General features: G+C 42.3%; 1 protein-coding gene across 3 annotated transcripts in view; it reads left to right on the forward strand.

Moving 5' to 3' along the window:
- The window catches only part of IL18RAP (interleukin 18 receptor accessory protein), a 29,401-nt gene extending 16,855 nt beyond the window's left edge, over positions 1–12,546 (forward strand). Inside the window, exons 5-10 of one of the 3 annotated variants that reach the window (XM_039840120.1) lie at positions 1,206–1,271; positions 2,919–3,042; positions 4,875–5,026; positions 5,734–5,871; positions 8,427–8,600; positions 9,100–12,546. In XM_039840120.1, coding sequence (XP_039696054.1) covers positions 1,206–1,271; positions 2,919–3,042; positions 4,875–5,026; positions 5,734–5,871; positions 8,427–8,600; positions 9,100–9,527 — 1,082 coding nt within the window. In that variant the 3' untranslated portion in view covers positions 9,528–12,546. The remainder of the gene's footprint in view (positions 1–1,205; positions 1,272–2,918; positions 3,043–4,874; positions 5,027–5,733; positions 5,872–8,426; positions 8,601–9,099) is intronic. The other 2 variants (XM_039840118.1, XM_039840119.1) reach the window with 2 other exon arrangements.
- Positions 12,547–14,465: the final 1,919 nt, after the last annotated feature.

A 14,465-nucleotide genomic window follows, 5' to 3' on the forward strand; every position in this document is an offset into this window, starting at 1 on the left:
GAGCCTCAGAGGAAGTGAAATTCATGATGCAGGAAAGAGAGCATTTCAAGGCCAAGACCTTCTGTCTTGCCTAGAGAGTGAACTGCAGCACCCAGGGAGTGTAGAACGAAAGTCCCCTAGAAAAAAACTAAGAAGAGAACTGACATTCACAAGAGACACAGAGGAAAAGGGCCCATAGGCTCACAGAGAAGTGAGTAGATGTGGGAGGTGGGCAGGACAGTACAGAAACATGGAACCGAAAGAGGAGGGTTCCACAGAGGGTGTGGCCCATGCCGCTGAGAAGTAAAAGCTGATGAAAAGCTCAGTTGTGCCCAATGGATTTAGGTGCAAGGAAGTCATTGGTAACCAGCCAAAGCAGTTTCAGTGGAGTGTTGGGGGCAGAAATCAGACTTCATGGGAAGTGAGGAAATAAACACTCTTTCAAGGGTTTGGCTGAGGAAGAAAGAGAATGAGTGAGGTAGGGATGTGAGGTGGAGGGTTTCTGTTCCTTTTTAAGATGGAAAGACTGAGCATGGGTAAATGCCAATGAGAGAGAGAGGAGAGGAGGAGGGAGAAGGAGTCTTGGCGGAGAGGGAGAGGAAGGGGAGTGTTAAAGATACAGGAGAGATGGTATAACAGAGGAATGGAGGTCTCTGAGATGTAAGAAAGGATGTTCAGAGCAAAGATGATGAATTTTCCTTTATCAGGAGATGGAACATCTTCTAGAAGAAGTTTGACAGTGGAGGCACATTTGAAAGTTTGTGGCAGGAAGCTGAGAGATAAATGATTAATGAAGGGCTAGATTCACCTTCATTTTCAAACAAACCATGAATTTAAGAATCGAGGGGGTGGACTACAATCTGGCTGACGTGTGCATTTTCTCCTTGCTGTTGAATTACTCAGCCAACAAGCAGTCTTGTAGAAGATATGAATGGGGGCTCAAGTCTGCAATGGCTGAGCAGGGCTGGTATGGAAGAAAATGTACCCAGGCAGATAGGGGCTTATCGAGAACTAATGTTTTGCTAGCACCTTCAACCTAATGTCACATTTCTGAAAGCATGCTTTTCATATGGAAACCTGTGTTTCTAACCTTATGGAATATACATACAATTCGCAGAGGGAGCGCCAAAACATTTAGATCAAAGTGTGACCATGCATGCATATCTTCAGTAAGGAGGCCTTCAGATTTCCCAATGTGAATAATTATTTTTATTTTTATCTTTTAGTGAAAGACACTAATCTCAAACCAGACATTCTGGAACCCGTCAAGGACACACTGGAAGTAGAACTTGGTAAGGTGGCTGGGTTATCATCCTTGACTGACGCCATGCTTCTGGGAGCAGATCTAAGTGTGTTGTGAGGAAAGGAGCATTAGGGTTCGAGTGAAATAGAATGCGGTGTGTATCTCGACTCAGCCACGGATTAGTATTGTGACCTCATACAGTCACCTGATCTTTCTAAGCCCAAGTTTTTAAACCTGTAAAAGGCAAATTAGAACCGACTTCACAAGGTAACAATGATAAATCTAGGATAATGTACATTAGGTGGCTGGTGTGTTGGGCACGATCGATAGATTTTAGATTCTTTCTTATGCATCCCAGGAACAGGTGGTTATGTATATGAGATCTATCAGTCAAATCTATAAACAAAATTGAGTAGCATTGGCCTTTTAAAATATAGCGTCTGGTTTGGTCTTTAAGATAATTATAGGCGACTATTATAGATCCTGCTCAAATAATTTGTTTTCCAAACTAGCATCTTTTGGGTAGAGGGGCAATGTCACTTTCCTATTGTCCCCTTTTGTTTTGTCAATTTCAGTAACATCTACATCTGCCCAAACAGCCAAATAAATAAGGCTACTTGATTTAAAACCAAGTGCTGGTTGCTTCAATAATAAAAAAAAAACCACAAAACTGTTATTTCAAATGCAAAAATATTTATAATTGTAAAGAAATGTAAAAAATAGATATTACTGTAAATGACCACAAGGTGGCGGTATTGGTATATCCTGATTATAGATCTATGCGCAACATCACAAGAAAGGAAGAAAGTAGGAAAGAAGGAAAAAAAGTTACTTGGAAAATAACCAGGTAACATATGGTATCAGTGAATTTTAAAGTATTTCTGAGGGCGGGTGGGCATTATTAAGGTGCAACTATGAGTTTTCAAATGGATTCCCTAACCATTTCATGGTTAAAACACTGAGTTTGAGGCAGAGAAAAGGGGGAGAGGGAGGGTGGTGTGATAACATTCATGTCCATCCACAGTGCATTGTTCAAAAAGCAGCTGAATATCCAAATAATTTCTTCTTTAAACTATATGCTACAGTAATCTCGTGATTTTTATTTAATATTCAGATATTGGTTAGAAAAGTGTTTTTTGTTGATGCACCTTGTACTTCAACAGCAGCCTTGGGAGACCAGGCTGGTCACTGAAACTTCACGTTTTCTTGGTGTCTATCCTCAAACCACATCAGAGCACTTAGTGCTATGACCATGGCAATCTTTTATTTTTTATTTTTTATTAAAACTAAAAAAAATTTTCTATTACAGTTTGCGTACAATATTATATTAGTTTCGGGTGAACAACATAATGATTAGACATTTCTATACCTTACAAAGTGATCACCCTGATAAGTCTAATATACACTTGACATCATACATAGTTATTACAATATCATTGACTATATTCCTTATGCTGTATTTTAAGATCATACAGTCATGGGTTCGAGATCTATGAATTGCCCATTAGAGACAAACAAACTTGGTTTCATTTGTTTCAAACATACTTGGTAGACGTTCGCTTATTTCTGGCATGCCTGTTTTATTGGCAAACTCGATGGTGCCGGGGATCAGTCTTCAGATGTGGTGTTCCTTCTGCACAGGGCAAATCGTTCTCATGGGCTTCCTTCCTCATTTCTGTGGCCCCTTCATTTTCAGGAAAGCCTTTGACTCTTTCCTGCAGAGCACGATTTGACTTTGAAAAGCACTTTAAACCTGTGATAAGATGGTACAGCAAAGATTCTGACCAGGAGTCGGAAATCCCAACAACTGAGGAGAGAAGGTAAGTAGGGAACTAGTGGACAATAATCTTTGCAACCCATAGAAACCTGTCACCTTTGGAAACCTTTCTGATGTACACAAAGAACTGAGTGAATACACAGAGTCGGTGCAGCCACGGAGCACTGACTAGTGGTGAAAATAAAAGTACAGAAATGCACAGTTCATGTTAATTTTACACGCGAGGCCAAAGCAGTTTCTGACAGGGCTATGAAATGAAATATTTAAGTTGTTTTAAAGCTCGATTTGTAGCAACGGTGTGATGTAGCTGCTTTAAACATCAAGCTGATGATCAGACAGATGCTCTGACGCAGACTAGAAGCAGCATGTCCATTGAATGGAGGAGAATGTCACCCTCCGCCCCGACCCCAACTCCTCACTTTCCCCAGTGCCATCTGTTCAGTGTATCAAAATCTTTGGAGTCACTGACAGTCTCGAATATAAGAAACAAGGGGATGGCACAAGAATGAGGAGTCTGACCCAGAAATATGCAAAGTGAAGAATAGCTGGAGTGATGCCACCTGGGAAAGGAGACTCAGGCGGTGTCTGTTCTGAAGTACACGGAAACTCTTACGTTTTATGAGAAACTAGACTTAGTTTGTGCATCTCCAGAGCACAGAGCCTAGAATTTGCTGGGAAGACAATTCAGCTCAATAAAAATGAAAACTCTAGATATTTGAGCTATCTGATGCCTCACAAAGCGGGACTCCGGTCCTCCCTGGAGGGTTAAGGTCTCGGATGCCATCTGTAGGGCATGTCGCTGAAGTTTACAGTTCCTCATTTTTCCAGGATCTGTTCCAAAGTAAGAGTCCTTCTGATTTTTAAAATATTCAAACAAATATAATATCATTTTGAAAGTATACAACATTACAAATAATAAAGGGCAGATTTTGGGAACAGTAATAACATTTAGCAAGAGAAGTCATTAGGTTCCCTGTTAAGCTGACGTGGCATCAAAGTTCAACGTAGTCCAGTGTGACAAATAGTCTACTCTGACTTCACACACCCTTGGGTTGAATCTCTGTTTTCCACTTGCTGGCAATGTGACTCTTAACCTCTGTGAGCCTCCATCATGCCATTTTGCAAAGCGCCTGTAAGGTATGAATACAATAGAGGTGACATGCTCCTCACAGTCTCTGGCAGGTGAGAAGCATTCTGTGATAAATGTTCGGTGTTGTAGGCTCCAAGCAACACAACCTAAAACATCATTCACCTAAACAATATTCTGTAATGTGGAGACTGCCTATCGGCAACTTTAGAGAATCCAGTTGTGACTAAATGTCAAGACTCACACTTCCTGGATGCAGCAGAATGGCACAAGCCCAGGAATCAAGCTGCCACTTCCTGGCGATGTGACTTTAGACTGTCACCCCCCTTCTGTGCCTGGTCTGCATTGCTGGCCGAGTTATGCTAAGCATACCATTATCTCATGGGGTTCCCGTAAGACGAGAAGGAAATTCGACATCCCCCATTCAGTACTCAGAAGACTCCTGATACATAGTGAGTCCTCAATAGAAGTTAGTCATTTTTAATATTATTCTTAAATTATGGTTATCATCTGTTCTCAGGGGGAATTCTTAGACTAAGAAAGGTCAATTGAGGCCCACGAGTAAATTAGATTTTAGTGTAAATGCTTAAAATGGTGCTTAGCGGATTCAATAATTTTTAAAAAGAGTCCTTCGTCACCATCTGACATTCTTCTGGCATCTGCTCCAGCTGTTTGATCCCACAGCTGTTCTGAAAGCTGGACTGTTGGCCTCTTCTGTGGACTCCACACACTGCAAACGGGTGTCCGTTATCTACTGAACTGGTGTGATATTTCTCCTCCTATTCTAGTGTTAAATCCACTGTCAAGGACGAAGTCATTGAGCGTGTCATCCGCTTGAAAGAAGTCACTCAAAGTGATCTTCGCAAGACGTTCACTTGCTTTGCCCAGAACTCCATCGGAAATACTACCCAGTCTGTCCAACTGAAGGAGAAGAAAGGAGGTAAGCCCGAAGGTTGCCACAAAATTCACACCATGGCTTTTATCTGAGGGGAAAGGCGTTTTCCTAAATGATAATGATGATGATGATGACGGCCATTAATACTAACTATGTCAGACAATGTTCTAAGCTCTGCTGTGTTAACTCACCGAACATCTTATCCAAAGCCACACAACTAGTAAGTTTCATATCAGTGAATCTCATTCATTCATTCAACTAATGGATGATTCTAGAACATCAGGTTTTGAATCCTACAGGCTTAAATAAGAAAAAGACATGTGCCTGGCCCCCAGTGGGTGCTCCATAAAGGCGTGTCCCCTATGTTAGATGCCATGGAGGGTGCGAAGGTGAGCCAAACAGAGCTGGCCTCAGGAAGTCGAGACTTCAGTAAGGAAGATAATCTGTGGATGTAAGTTACCACATACGATGAAAGGGATGCAAATGTGTTGTATGGAAGTTTAAAGGGGAAAATAAGTAAAAATGGCTATGATCGGTGTCCCAGGCCACCCGGATCAGGAACTGCACAATTTCCTGGGTTCTCTTGAGTTCATTGTAACATAGGGCATTTTCAGATTCAAGAAAAATGCTTCCAGCAGCCGTGATTTTGATAAAAGGATAGGGACGGAAAAGGAGCCGGGTGGGCCCACAGCATCGCCCGACCGTGGCCTTGACCCCGGAACGCTCGCTCACGGCGGCCATGTTCTCCCCAGTGGTGTTCCTGTACCTCCTCCTTGGCACAGTCACGACCCTGGTGGGCGTGCTGACGGCAGGAGCCCTCCTCTACATGTACTGGATTGAAGTTGTGCTGCTATACCGAACCTATCAGAGCAAGGATGAGACGCTCGGGGGTAAGGCGGCCCCAAGGTGCCTCTGACTTTTCCTCTTGAAACTGACTTAGAGGGAGGAACTTCAGAAATGGGCGTTCCCTGATAGGGAAAGCCACGCCCCTCACTGGGGCTTTGAGACTTTTTCTGGGGCTGAAGGCGCACACCGGGGAGGGCTGGGAGTTGGTGGGGAAATAGTTTCATCTCAGTTTCCCGGACCCTTGCCCATGATGCTGTTTGTCGGACATATTGGACTTGAAAATAATCTCTCTGCTAATCAACCTAAAGCAACCTGGCAGATGATTTAACACTTCCGTGCCTCCGTTTCCCCTTCTGTAAAACGAGACTGCAACGACAATGACAATAACGATGAGTGCTATGATGGCCCTTTGGGTAAAGATGTATTAAGCTTTTAGTACAGCGTCTAGCGCATAGTAAACTCTCAGTAAATGTCAGCTATTATTACTTCGCGAGTACCAAGTGCATGCCCGTCATGTGTCTTAGCTACTTTCATTGTCACATAAGTCAGAGAGACGTGAAGTCGCGTGCCCCAAATTGAACTGCTGGGTGGTGTTAGAGTGTAGGACATGGACCTGGGCATTTGGCTCAGAGCTCGCCATTAGCTATTACCTCAGTCAACCTTACCTGTAAATGAGGGGCTTGATGAGAAAGTCCATAAGAGCCTGACGTTCTGTAAGATGCAGGTACTAGACTGCTAATGAAGCGTCTGTCAGTTTCCCCATGAGATGGGATGATAACCTTTACTAATGTCTGCTTCTTTAGAATAGAAGAGCTGCTTCTGTGTTTTGCTAGTCCAGGAGTCCCCTGGGATTAGAATGTTCATAGTTTTAGCAAATGATTCTGTTGCTTGGATAGAGCAGAAGCCCATCTGCTGAACTCAGGGGCTAGTTTCTTACCTGACGGGAGGCCCCTACACACAGTGCTTCTCTGCCCCCAGGAACTCAGTGAGAGCTATTAGATCCCCAGGGGAAAGGGCTGGGTGGAGAAACGCACTGTTTTGCCTCCTTTAGACCAGAATATGTACTAAAAATCCTTAAGCCGAATGCTTTTGAGATTTATTTATTTATTTTTAATTAGCCTTTTTGAATTGAACCAATTATCTAATCAGTGTCATAATTGTTTCCATGGATAACTTCATACTTCTTTTACCAAAATGCTATTTATCTTAAGATTCTAGAGCTTCTACAGAAGAGTAGATCAACTGTGAAACAAGTAAATGCGTCCTTTCTCATTTTACTCTGATGGGGGCGTGTAGGGCTTAGTTTTCAAGTACAGCGATTCGGTGCCCTCTCCCATTTAGCTAATGTTTTTCAGCAAAACACATGTTTCCTTTGAAGTTAATGCTGAAACCCAAAATTTTAGAGAGACATAGACTGTCAACACTGAGGACTTAACAGATTATCCAATACCTGCACACTCTAATTTTATTGCCGAAAAATGTAATATTTTTAGATTATAGAAAAGTCTTGGTTTGCTGGATTTTTCCATGGACATGGAAGAATTGAGGCAACTGTGGTGTGTTACACATTTAAACTGCACAGCACTTACCTGCTGGCCACACCCATGAGCTTCCACCTTCCCACCTGGGCTCAGCTCCTTGCTACCCTCCTCTCCTGACTCCTCCTCTCCCCCCACCTCCCTTTTCTATCATTGGCACTTCCATCCACTGAGACCTCTTCTTAGGTCCACGTTGAGCAAGTGTACCGTCAAATTCATCAGCAGCCAGCACTGTTGTTTACGATCTTGTAACAATATTATTTTCCAGGTGCTGTGCAAAGTATTGGAATATGAGCCAGGTGTATCCAAACCCTAAGCCCACGAGTTAACTTTAGAGATTCCTTAGCGCATTCAGTTAGTTCTATAGCACATCTAATAATCATCGTGCATTTGTAACATCTTAGTCAGCAGAGGTATGCGAGACCTTGAAGATATCCTGTAAGAGGTTCCATGAAGGTAGCATCCCATCCAGAAGGGAGAGAAATGGATATTTGTCTTGTGACCGCTATGAGCCAGACACCAAGCTCCTCACATACATTGTCTCATGCAACCCTGAAAGCAGCCTGCTGGGGGAAGATTCACTGACTCATTTTACATATGGGGATTCAAATAGAGGTACATGTGCTCTCAGCTCTCTGATGTACAGAGGGCTTGGTCTTAGCAGTGCTTTGCTCACTGGATACTATCATGCTTTGATGGAGCAGACTCTTCTTTGATGTGTAACTAATGAGACAGCAACACTGCAGATGCAAAGAAAGCTCAGAGGCTTTCTCTAGTACTTGCGATTTAATCACAGAAGGCCCCAGCTGTTTGATCTGACCTTAGCGAAATGGCAGGAGAGCTTTGGAAATTAGAATTTGATTCCGAGCAGACAGTCAATACCACTTATCAGCGAGCTTTTGAAATGGTCTCCGTTGCTGTTTTTCATTTTTTAAATCAATTCAATAAGGACCCTAAATCTTAATTCTCATCCATTTACCATATGGTCAGAGCATATGTAGGTATGCCACAATAGTAAAATTATGTAAATGGCTTACAATATTATTGTTCCTCTTCTTCAGATAAAAAGGAATTCGATGCTTTTGTCTCCTATGCGAAATGGAGCCCTTTTGAGAGCGAGGCCAGTTCACCTTTGAGTGAAGAAAACTTGGCCCTTAATCTATTCCCTGAAGTTTTGGAAAATAAATATGGGTACACCTTGTGTTTGCTTGAAAGAGATGTGGCCCCAGGAGGAGGTAGGTCCTGCATGCCAAGAGAAAAGATGGGATAAAAGGGACAGTTAAATGCAAGGGCTAAGTTTCCTTATCACACTTTCTGTGTGAGATATACCTCTTCTAGAAGGTTTCATGATCTGGTCCCGACACTGAGCTTCCATGAGATGTGCAGACCTCATCCTGTCCCACTGACCTTCTCTACCTCAGACACCCCACCCAAGAGCCTGCAACGCTCTGTGGCCCTCTGTTATTCCAGCCTCCCTTGTTCCATCAAACGTTGCTCCTAAGAGGAACTGATAATTTGAAGGACGTAAAACTGAGTCACTAGACACTAAAGTCTAACTTCGACTGTCGATAGAGTTAATATAGCAAATGCAACAAAGTCAGCCATGTTTTCTTTCCTCCTTGTATAAGAGTGTCCATTGCAAGAACCCCTCTGGGTAGATCTGGGAGATTCAGGGTTATTGTGACTCAAGGCTGAACAATGACACTTGCAATTAATTAAGTTCTTTATTTCCAGTGTATGCAGAAGACATTGTGAGCATTATTAAAAAAAGTAGAAGAGGAATATTTATCTTGACCCCCAACTATGTCAATGGACCCAGTGTCTTTGAACTACAAGCAGCAGTGAATCTTGCCCTGGGTGATCAAACACTGAAACTCATTTTAATCAACTTCCGTTCCTTTCAAGAGCCAGAGTCTCTACCTCATCTTGTGAAAAAGGCTCTTCGGGTTTTGCCTACAATCACTTGGAGAGGCTTAAAATCAGTGCCTCCCAATTCCAGGTTCTGGACTCAAATGCGCTATCATATGCCTGTGAAAAACTCTAAAGGATTCACGTGGAACCACCTCAGAATGATCTCACAATTTTTTGCCCGGAAAGACCTCAGTGAAACAGAAACCACTGGGAGGAGCTCCCAGCCTAGGGAATGGAGAAATGGGCTCTGAACCACCTCGCCTCCAGGCCCTGGCAAGCAGAGATGGTGATGGACAGAACACATACCGTGGATCGGGCTGATATAAAATGGAGGGGGTTCTGCCAGCTCTGAGCAAGCATGACAGGCACTGGAATGACACTGAAGCTGTGGTTACAGCCTCTGATTTGTTGGACTGGACAAAGGGAGAGTGAATTCTCCAGACACTAGCATATATTCAGCACACAGTGCCCCTAATAGTCTGAGCAGAATCAGGTGATCCAACCACTTTTGCTTTGTGGTTAGGGACTACGTAGTCGGCTATGTAGTGTACATATAAATTTATGTATATTTGCAATAGAATAAGTATTATTTTTATTAGAAACAAGTGATTTAAACTTTGCCAAAAGTTTCTCTGTAAAGAAGACCATTCTTACTCTATGTTCACTCATTAGTTCTAGAGCAGGGACAGCAAGTAGAAAAGGCAGAGACCAGGAGACAGGAGCAGACAAGGCCATGGTTAGTCTTTACCGTGTCCTTGTGGGAAGTCCTCCCTCTAGGAGGATGAACATGAGGAATAGGCCCCTTCCACAGAGCCGATGCCACCCTGCACTGGGGCACAAGGCCTGGAGTGCAGAGCAGGGCTTATTTCAGCTTCTCCCTGTGCCCTTGGACTTTGGGCCGGGTGTGAACTGCACAATCTTACTCTGGGCCTCTGAAAGTAGGAACCAACTAGGCCTCAGCATTTAGGCCAATGAGGAGACAGGGGCTGGACTGGCAGTCACACACAAAGTGGGAAGGCACTGGCAACAGTCAGCCAAGGTATGAATCTGAGAAATCAATTTATACAGTGGTTAAAAGACCACAAGAATGGAGTTTGAATGGAGCTTTTCTCCAAGCCATTTGCCCATTGAGGCTGACACTTCTTGTATATCCTTCCCGAACTACTGATCTCAGTTGATGTCCTAAATGAGGAGATTTGCTGGAGGTCCAAATAGCTATTCCTGGTAGGCTAATTTCATTCTCATAAGTTTGTCCTCCTTATGAGAGTTCAATCTATAGTTGAAATTCTCTTCTACTCACGTATGAATGCAAAACCTTCACACTCTGTCATACCTGATGGAATGGAATGATCCATTGGAGTAATATAGCAGAGAAACTTCTGGACTCATTCACATGCAATGTATCACATCCATGGTAAGAATGTGATCCAGGCTCGGAGTGGCTAAAAGGCATTGTCATCTGGCCACCAAGTAGAGTCTGTGTGAAATGCTCTTGAGCTCTTTTTTCACAAAGTCACCCACATCATAAAAACCACTGTGGCTTTGGCACCAAGCAACATCCTTGTTGGGAATTCCAGTGATAAAGTTAAAGATGAGTTAAAAGGTACAAATTATTCCTGGAGGAAGTTTCTTGTGGGAAGGCTCATTGTAGGGTCTTGGTGAGGAAGAACCCACATTGTCATCGTGCCATTGTGCTACAGGGATGGCCAGAATCCCTGGTTTTCCTGCCAGCTACTCTCTGAGATTTAAGACTCTTTTGGTCATCTTACTCAGGTTTATTTTATTCTAACATAAACACTGCTATAACTGATCTAGCCAGTGGTTCAGGGTTTTGTTCTGAGCTTCACAGAAACTCAAACTGAGCCTCAGGTTTAAAAAGACACAAAAAAGAAACTATCTGGGTGACACATTTGCAGAAAACACTCTCTCCAGGTTAGTAGGTATGCTGAAGAGTACAAATTAACATTTAAGACAAAAGTTTGTTTATATTTTCAATGTGTATGTCAATCAAAATAAAGTTGACAATGAAAACAAATTTTCTATACATAAGAGGCTGACGGTCATTAAACAATTGAACTCAGTGTAATACAATGAGAAAGTATTATTTTCCCTCCATGCCTCTAAATAAGGTGATGAGATATTCTGGTTCCTGGTTTACAACTGTTGTCCAAGTACAATTTTTATAGCCCAAGTGAATTTCTCACTCTGAGAATGTGTTCTAGTTTGGATGATGGTCGCCCGACCTCTAACACACACTATAGAGTACTCCTTACTGACCTTAGATGATAGCTCAGGCAGATCTCACAGCTTTCCTGGTTTCTTCTGGGTTTTAATTCCTATATTTACCATCTATATTATTTCCAGATCACAGTTGCAAATAAACTGAAGTAAGCATACACCACCTTATTGTTCCCACTCATTACAGCTGTACAACCTGGACACAATGAATAGAAAATCAGTTTGAGGATTTTTGAAAGTAAATTGAAGCTGGAAGAAAGAACAAGACACGATTTCAAAGTTCCATGGTTTTATTTAACTCTGATATCCCCTGGCTTAGACTTGGTGTAGTCTGAAATACAGAAATGAATATTAATGGTAACAGAAGGAGTTACAGAAGAAGCCTTCTAATTCTGCTTTGAAGACTGGAAAAAATGTTTTCTAAGATTCCCATATTTTTTCCTTTCTATGTTCTTTCACTTCCCATCCCCTATTCTATTCTATGACAGTGACAGTGGCACCAGAAAAAGCAGCAGTAAGAGGGACCCTCAAGCACCTACATCTCTGAGTAAGGAGAATTGTTCACTGTGATAAAGAATCTACGGTCCCCAGAGGGCATGACAAATCTTTATTGATTTTTTTCTATCTGTCCTCTTACCATTTGTCTGTGGAGATGGAAGTAGTTTCAGGAAGTGCACTTCAGAGTGAGGCATATAAAGCACCAATACTCTGGCCAGAGAACTACAAAGAGGAGGATAGAAAGCCTATGGAACCAGAAAGTACCATGGAGATAGCAGACAGAGGGTTGATTAGGAAAGCAAACCAATAATGTTGCTTACAAACTCTCAGGCTCATTGAATACAATCCATTGAAGGCAAAAAAAAAAAAAAATTGTAACATTTCCTGATAGGATTTTCATAGTAGGTAGATGTAATAATATGAGTCAACTACAACATAAAGAGACTATATAGGGGTAAGGTAGCTACATACCGCTTGAAGTGGTAAAATATTGATCCTAAGTAGAAAGTTAAAATGTATGTACATTATATTTTAATCCCTTGGGCAACCACTAAGACAAATAAATGAAAATATTGTGAAAATGTGATAAATAAATTAAAATGGTATAACAAAAATGTTCAAATAAGCCAAAAAAAGGAAGAAAAAGGAAAGTGAGAAAACAAAAAAATCGCGGCAATAAACAGAAATGAAAACCTATGCACGCACACACTCACATCGTACCTGAATGTTTACAGCAGCTCTATTCATAATCATCAATACCCGGAAACAACTCAATGACCTTCAATTAGTGTGTGTCAGTTTGGGTCCAACCAAGAGACAGAAACCACACAGTAATTTAAAAAGGGGTATTTTAATGTAAATAATTATTTGGCTATAAGAAGGTAACTATAAATATGTAAACAGAACTTCAAGGAGTATCTTAGGGCTGAAGGAGAGTGGTAAGAGAAACTTGGAAGGGATTCCCTTCTGGGTCTGGGCTTCGAAGCTTGTTGGAGAAAGTGTGGTGTTGCCCACTAGAGGGCCAAGTTCTCTTGGTTGCCTGGGCCAGAGATGGTCCATAGGGTAGGAAGGCAGCAAGGACCTCCCAAGCATGACAATCCATGGCTGGTAGACAGACTTGGAGCACAGATTAGGGCACTGGGGTCTAGGCATATGGTGTCCACATTAGCAGAGCTTCGGGGGTCTAGGCATATGGTGTCCACATTAGCAGAGCTTCGGGGAACAAAGCTTTGGTGTACAGGTGCGCCTCATCTGATGTGTCCACATCAGGAGGCTGTGGGAAGGTGATCATCTGGCCCAGAACAAGACTGCGAAGTGGCCGAGAGACTGCTTCCTTTGGGTCCATGGCTTGGACAGGGCACCAAGAGATGTCCTTGCACATCCATGCGGCTGACTGATGGTGCTTCAGGAACAAAAAAAAAAACAAAATGCAGCCACTGGAACCAGAGCGAGCAATACTCCTCCAGCGCCCTCTACTGATGGAACGTAACATTGTGTTCGCTGGAAAGAATATATGCTTCAGAAATCCAGTCGATTAAGTGGAGCAGCTACTGAATAGTGAATCTGGGCTGAGAAGTAATAAAATGATAACTGGCACGGCCAAAGCAATCAATAAATAGCTGTGCATGCAAAAAATTAAGTACTTCTCAACAATAAAGAAGAAATCACTACTGAGATACACAATAACCCGGATGAATCTTGAAGCATTATGCTGAATAAAAAATCTTATCTCAAATGGTTACATTTTTCCACTTATATGACATTTCCAAAAAGGCAAAACTGTGACAGAGGTGACATCTGTGGTTTCAGGGGTTAGACAAGAGTAGGGAGTGACAAATGGACACACAAAGGGAGAGTATTAAGAAAGTAAACTCATTCATTGTCTTGGCGATTATGAAAATCTATATCAGTGTTAAAATTCATACAGCAGTACACCAAAAGGGCCAGTTTTATTATATGTTAATTGAAAAATAAAAGTTTAAAAAGTCTAGCCCAATCTAATACCAAAACTTTAATCTTTAATGCAGTTGAATTTGTCCCTTCACCCTGGCGGAAGCCTGACCTGTGATTCTACGGATCAGCAATGCGACAGGAGAGTGTGGTCTAGTTTTCTCCCCTGTCCTGCTCCTTCCTGTCTGTTTGTCATTTTAAAAATTGGATTTAGAGGGAGAAGAGTCTAGAGGAGAAGAAGGAGAGATCTTCTAACTCAGATGGAATCTATGAAATTACCTCTTGATGGTGGAATCTCCTTTCCTTTACCTGATGTCACACTGCCAGCTCCTTCTGTTTGAGACATTCTGGCAGGTTGTTTGGACAACCTCTCTCCCATCTTTTCCACTGCACCTGGTACTGCCTCCTCTGGATGACCTGCATCCCCTGCCCCATTCAGTATGATTCACCTGCCTGATGAGGAATCTGATACCCACTTTCCCCAACACTCGGTTTCCCCATGG

The sequence above is a fragment of the Pteropus medius genome, unplaced genomic scaffold (assembly GCF_902729225.1).
Source record: "Pteropus medius unplaced genomic scaffold, Ma_sr-lr_union100, whole genome shotgun sequence".
Classification (NCBI taxonomy): Eukaryota; Metazoa; Chordata; class Mammalia; order Chiroptera; family Pteropodidae; genus Pteropus; species Pteropus medius.